The 6933-nt window shown below is 41.5% G+C and overlaps 1 protein-coding gene across 1 annotated transcript; it reads right to left on the bottom strand.

The window, feature by feature from the left end:
- Positions 1–4542: 4542 nt before the first annotated feature.
- Positions 4543–5498, bottom strand: LOC131496619 (olfactory receptor 10X1-like). The gene has a single exon (XM_058702413.1). It carries the CDS (start codon positions 5464–5466, stop codon positions 4543–4545), a length of 924 nt encoding a protein of 307 aa, XP_058558396.1. The 5' UTR covers positions 5467–5498.
- Between the last annotated feature and the right edge of the window lie 1435 nt (positions 5499–6933).

The following is a 6933-nucleotide window of genomic DNA, read 5'->3' as shown; positions in this document are numbered from 1 at the left end:
CCCGTCTAAAAATTCTAGCAATGTGTTGGTAGATTTAAGTAAATGGAGCTATGTCATTGCAACTTTTCTATATTTTACTGGAAATCATTCAATATTAACTTTACATGGGATGTATGAAATTAAAAATGCATGCTACAATCTCTAGCTCGACGTATAAAACAATAGCGCGAGGAAAACTGCTCGAAAGCAAAAAGTTCTACTAATGCTACACTAATATCCGCATCTCGCTCATCTTTTGGACCCTCCTAACTGCTGCAGGTTACTGTGATTGACAGGGTGGTTACGAGAAGGGTTCCTGAGGCCACTGGTTACCATTTTGATTGGATTGTACTATCTTGTTTGGTTTTGGGATGGTTTTTACACACACTGTGTGTGAGCCTTTTGCCAATTGTATGTGTTGGGGGTATTTACTCTCAATCAATGGCGCTCCTTGTTTAGTCTGTATGTTTTTAAAAGAAAACACAGATTCAGAAAGTCATCCAAACAAATATAGAGCTCAGTGAACATTTTTGCAAGCAAAGACTTTCGTAATCCCTACCCAGATGAAGGAAGAGATCAAACTAGAGTTTGCCAGCGACTAGTCCTTCTGTGTGTCCCTCCCTATCCCAGCCTCCTCCCTCCAAAAGTAATCACTCTCTTAAATTGCACATTAATCTTCTCCTTCGATTTCTTTTCAGTTTTATGTGACTTGTCTGTCCATTTGCTGGCCAATTCTTCTTTAATGAACACAATTTCTCGATTTTAATTCACTCGATCTTCTCATTTTTAGGTAAGATTTTAACGTCCAGTTTAAACAATCTCTCATGTCCCAAGGATGTTGTGAAGACAATTTTTTTCATAGCAACATTTAGAAGGTTTATCATCTGCCTTTCGCAGTCAGGTTTTGATACCCAGAAACTGATTTTGCCACTGTTGTTGTTTCGGGAGACAGATTTCCTTTTGCCTCTACGGATATGCAACTTTGCAAGCGTGAGTTTTTGAAAAGTCTATTGTTGTCCAACCGCTCTGCAAAGCCATATTTATCATAAATATGCCCCAGTGCCCATGTGTGCGTGGGTCTTTGGGGCTCTCTTCTCCATGTTGGTGTCTTTGAAACGTGGACCACTTTCACACTGTGGCTGCATGATGAGACTTGATATCTGGTAAAACAAATCATGTTACGGTATTCTTCAAGAGAGTCATGGCTATTTGTAAATCCATATTAATTTTAAATCCCCTTATAGTTTTCACACGCAAGAAAGGACACTGTTGGGATTGTCACTGGGATTTCTTTGAAACCTAAGTTGGCATGGGGAGAATGGACATCTGCACCGCACGGAGTCTTCTAATCCGTGACAAAGAGCACCTCATCATTTGCATAGGTCTTTTAGGGTTATTTTAATAATGCTTTGCAGTTTTCCATGGAGACCTCTTGCATGACTTTTGGCAAACTTTTTCTAGGACTTTGACATTTCGGCACTTCAAAATGTGATATGGTTTCTGAAAACCAGATTCCAATTGTTGTGAATTTATGGGGATGTAGGTTATTTGCTCATGTACCAAGTCCTTAGCCTTAAAATGAAGGCTAATTCTAATGATTTGTCTGCTGATTAGTTTTGGATTTTCTAAATAAAAAACTTTATAATTCATGAGAAATGACTGTGTTTCTTCCTGTATACTCCTTCTGTCTTTTGCTCCATTTTACTGAACTGATTGTCTGGAATAAGACAGCAAGGGCACGATGGGAGAAGCCATTCTTGTCTTGTTCCTGAGTGAGCGGGGATGCATTTAAATGTTTCACAACGAAGTGAGAAGTTGGATTTTCGAATCCCAAGGCTGTACTCCCGAAACCAACATAACATAGTGTGTCAACTGCACTCAGATACAAAAGGAAGTTTGATCGCCTGATGAGTTTAAGTAAATATATTTGTAACGTCTATTTATTTATTTTGAGAGAGAGAGAGAGAGAGAACAGGAAGGGCAGAGAGAGAATCCCATGCAGGCACCCCACCGTGAGTGCAGAGCCAGATGCGGAGCTAGACCCCACGAACTGTGAGATCATGACATCATGAGATCATGAGCCAAAATCAAGAGTTAGACGCTTAACTAACCAGCCACCCAGGCGTCCCAGGAATATTCTTTTGATTCCTATTATGCTAATAGGTTTTGTTCATCCCTGAGTGGATATTCAACTTTATCCACAAGTTCTTCTTCATCAATAAAATAATTACTTGATTAATATCCCTTATTTTGATAATGTGATAAATTCTACTGATCTATTTCAAATGTGTCAACCTTGAATCTCTGAACTAAATCCAACTTGAGTTTTCCCTCCGAGTTCTGCGTCTATGCTCCTGAGCGAGAGGTCAAAATCCCGTTTCTAAATGGTACTGGTCCCAAAACTGAGTTGAAGAGTCTTTACTCTTTTCTATTCCAGGCAAGGTTTTGGGCACTTTTGGCATAACATCCACTTTAGAAAATTGCCAAAATCTCCTAGTGAAGTTTAAAGGATTCGGAGGTTTGTTTGCCTCTTGTTGATGTAGAATATATTAACTAAAATTCTATTTCTTGAAAATGAAACGGCTGGTTTCCTCAGGTCAGCTTTAATATGTGTTCTCTAGGAATTTTCCAACTTTGTGTAAGTTCTCAAATCCATGATCATGGAATCACTCACAGGATAGTCTCATCTTTTAGGTGTGGGTGTGAACTGAGAAGTGCCCCAATTTTCATTCCCATCATTGTTTAGTTTTATTTCCTGTCTTAATTTCTTCATCAGTCTCACCGGGGAACAAGACGATTTATGATTATTTTCAACATTCCACTTTTTGACTTTTTGAGCCACTGTACTGAAAACTATTATTTAATTAATTCTGCGCTTATCTATTCATTTTATTCTTTACGATCTTTTTGTGCTCGTTTATTATTCCTGTTTTGAATTCTTGACAGGAAAGCTTAGGTTATTAATTTTCAGCCTGTGAACTTATCTAATACGCATTTTGGAGGCTGTGGATTTCCATGTAAACACTGAAAAGCTATGTCCCACCAGCTTTGACTTGTAGTGTTTTCATTTTCTCCAATTCAAACCATTTTTCCAGGATTCCCAAGATTTTCATTTGATTCGTGATTTATTTACAAGTGTGTTTCTTGACTTTTACACCTGTAGGTATTTTCCAGCTCCCCTGCAAGTACTTATTTCTATCTCAGCAATGAATATTAAGTAGGCAACTAGCAATGCCTCCACAGTCACCATATGGGGCAGATGCAAGTTAATGGGTCCAAACTCAAGTTTAGGAACTTGAGTCTACACTTCATCATATTCTCTATGCCCACCATGACTGGGTAAATTGTTGGCATCTGTTTACAAGACTTTATGACTTCCTTAGATTGGATAGTCAGTTCTCAGGGTGGAACCAAAGTCGAAGAAACATTGTCATGGAGGCAGTGAGCACAGATTGAAGAGGGGACATATTCTGCCTGTATGTGAGGCACAAGATGGTCCCAGAGAAGAACATAGAGTCATGGCAAGAGGTAATCATAATCAGAGTGTGTTCATAATATTTTTTGTTCATTATCTCAGTTAGCTTAATAACTTCCCCGTAAATGATGGGGAACAGACATTGTCCCCACATTTGTCAAATACCGGATGCACACGAAACCCCAACACAAAGGTTACGTCCCACAGGAGAGAGCACGAATTGGGTTAACAATAGAACTGAGGAAAGAAGTCAGAAAATCCCCAGGATTTGATGTGATGTTCATCTGGTTTCCTTCACTGCACATCATATGTCTGCCAAAATTGTTCCAAAATACCTTTCATTGTCAAATCCTTCAATATCATAACATGTGCTTTTTTTTACACATTTGCTCTGAATGTCTTCCTTTTAAAGACCGTGGGGGTTATTTCCAGGCCTCGTCCAGGGACCCTGACTTTCAGAGAGACTCCACTGCCTTGTTTGCCTGTTGGATCAATGTTTCAAGATATCCTGTATATTCAGAGGGAGCTTCTGGCAGTCACGTGAAGAACACAGTCATGAACAGTGTTTAAAAGAAACTTCTGTAATCGTTATGGCATAGAACTGACCAAATATACACATCAATCCAGACATGCACAATAGACCGTTGATGATTTCTACATAGTATATCACTTATGAGAAATGTTTTTCTCCTGGGAGGCACGGCACAATGCCTGACAATGTTGCTTAGAAAAATTCCTCCACCATTGAATCTTTAGATATTTTAAAGCACCTCTTAGTGTTGTGGTCACAGGGGTTGTTTCTCCCTTCCACAATCTTGCTCTTCCAAAGCCATCCATGGTGCAGGATGCCCGGAGGGTGACTGACAGAAGTGTACTATCTTGAGGAACAGCCAGGAGAAGTAGAAGTAATTGAACAACTTTTTTAAAACTAAGTAAGGTTTGTGATTGTTTAGCTCCCAGTCTCTGGTTTCCTACATGCCAACCTCTGGTAAAAGGCCAATGGCAAGCCTTCTCCTGACATCGCATGGTAAATGCCTACTGACATTAGGGAACACACAATCATGCACCTACAAGCCAGGATTATGTATTCAGAAACTCCTCTTTGCCAGCAGCTTTCTGAACGCATTTTTCATGTCTCTATTCCTGAGGCTGAAAATGAGGGGGCTGAGGAAAGGGGTGATGACGGTGTAAGGGACAGCGATGAGTGTGTCATCTCCTCCCGAGCCTTCTGGCTTCAGATAGACAATAGCCGCGAAGCCAAAGTGGACGATGACCACAGTGAGATGAGAGGCGCAGGTAGAAAAGGCCTTCTGCTTGCCCTCGGCTGAAGGGATCCTGAAGACAGTGGACAGAATGAAAACGTAAGTGGTGACGATGAGCAGGAAGGTGCCCGTCAAGGCTGACACCGAGACCATTGTTACAACGAGTTCGGTGAGGTCGCTGTCTAGACAGGACAGCCTCACCACGGCCCGCATGTGGCAGAAGAAATGGTGGATGAGGTTGGGGTTGCAGAACGAGCCCCCGAATATCAGTGCGGTCTCTGTCACAGAGATAAGGAAGCCTCCGGCCCAAGCAGAGACCACCAGGTGCTCACACACCACATTGGTCATCAGCAGTGGGTATCGGAGAGGGTGGCAGATGGCCAGAAAGCGATCGTATCCCATCAGCGTGAGGATGATGCAGTTAGTGCCACCAAGTCCCAGGAAGAAACACATCTGCAAGCCACACCCCGGGACTGAAATGCTTCTCTTCTCAGTGAGCAGGTCTGCCAGCATCTTGGGGATGATGGTCAGCGTGTAGCAGGTCTCGGAGAAAGAGAGGGCACGGAGGAAGAGGTACATAGGGGTGTGGAGAGATCTGTCCGCCCAAGTTAGACCCAGGATGGCCAGGTTACCTGTGAGGGTGAGAAGGTAGAGGCCAAAAAAGAGCACGAAGAGGAACGTCCGCACGTGTGGGTACGAGGAGAAGCCCACAAGAATGAATTCTTTCAGGACTGTCTGGTTGGCCTTCATTGTGGCATGTCTGAAATGTGAAAGAAACAACAAGGAAATATTCAACTCTCCGTTATTCTTTGAAGGTTGTGGTGTGAATAAGACAGATGATCAGGGAGTTACGATGACCAATTGATTCTTCAATTTGTGTGGCAAAACACCATGTGTATGTAGGTCACGGGTTTTCCTAATTTTAGTTCATTTGTTATACCTTTATTAGGGGTGCAATTACTGATCGCTTGGTGGGTGACAGAAGACTCTTCGTGGCTTATTGTTTTAGCAGACTTTATTGGCTGGTAATATCATAAGAGGAAAAATCCTGTAATTAATGTCTAGATAAAGGAAATTCAGGTGTCTGAGGTCGGCCAGATTTGGATCAGACTCTGAATATAAAACCATTACCAAGTAGCTAATAGACAGAGTCAGGGTCTGACCAAGCAACTTGCACACAGAATATTGTCTGTAAATATCCAATGGGTAAAGATTCATAGTGGGTTTGTTAGTAATTTTGGGACCAAATGTAGACAATGGCTTATAATCGTAAGGATGCCCAAAGTCATGAACTCTTCTTGGAGGAGACATTTAGGTCCCATATATGAAAGAAATAAAAAACATTCTCCCTTCCCTGTACTCTGAGGAGAGGGAAGATCGGATACTCCAGGACCCTCCGGATTAATAGCGATTCATTACAGTAGGTGGATGCTACCCATAAACGGACTTTTTATCCAAATTCAGTTCAGGTGCAGCTGAGATTTTCCCATTCCTTCAGTGCCATACTCAGATTCCCAAAAAGGTCAACCCTAGAATTCTGCAAATTCTTTGATATTCTGCATCTCTTTTAATCTCATCCTCTTCTGAAATCTACAATATGCTGTTTTTCCTTGCATTTGACACATTCCCTCAGCCTTGTATTATGTTGATCCATCGTGTTTCCTCTGCCACATGTCAATATATTTAATAACTAGCATTGATAGGCTCTATGTCTTGCTAGTTTCCTTCTAATGTTGTTTGGTTTTATGCATGACAACGTGGATGAGAAGTGTGTAGGACAGCTGTGCAATGTGTATGGCAGCTGAGATTATTTCCCTCTTTTTAGCAAGAAGAGAGCTGTGTCTATGAAGGGGCATATTTGTAGCGAGAAGCCAGTGTTTTGACTGAATTGTACATTCTTACAATTTATCTTTTTTTCTCCTCCCGTAAAGAGTCTACGGTCACACATCTCTGTATGTCTCCGAGCGCTAATATGGAGCATTTGAAGAAGGTAATGATTCCCAATACACGTGCACGGATAGGTTAGTGATGGCAAAGAGGCTGAATCTAAAACAGTTTCTGTTTTACCTTGTTATTTGGCATTGGGCAGAATGTTGAGCCTGGAGATAACAAGTCTTTCCAGTCTTAAGTAGATATGGTGGAGGCTAAGATTAAGCATTCCGTCAGCAGAGTCAAGCTGGTCACCAACAGACAGAAGAAGCAGTGGGAAAATTGGCT

The sequence above is a fragment of the Neofelis nebulosa genome, chromosome 15, assembly GCF_028018385.1.
Source record: "Neofelis nebulosa isolate mNeoNeb1 chromosome 15, mNeoNeb1.pri, whole genome shotgun sequence".
Lineage (NCBI taxonomy): Eukaryota > Metazoa > Chordata > Mammalia > Carnivora > Felidae > Neofelis > Neofelis nebulosa.
Note: the sequence above shows the minus strand (reverse complement) of the source record. Positions and strands in the feature narration are given on the sequence as shown.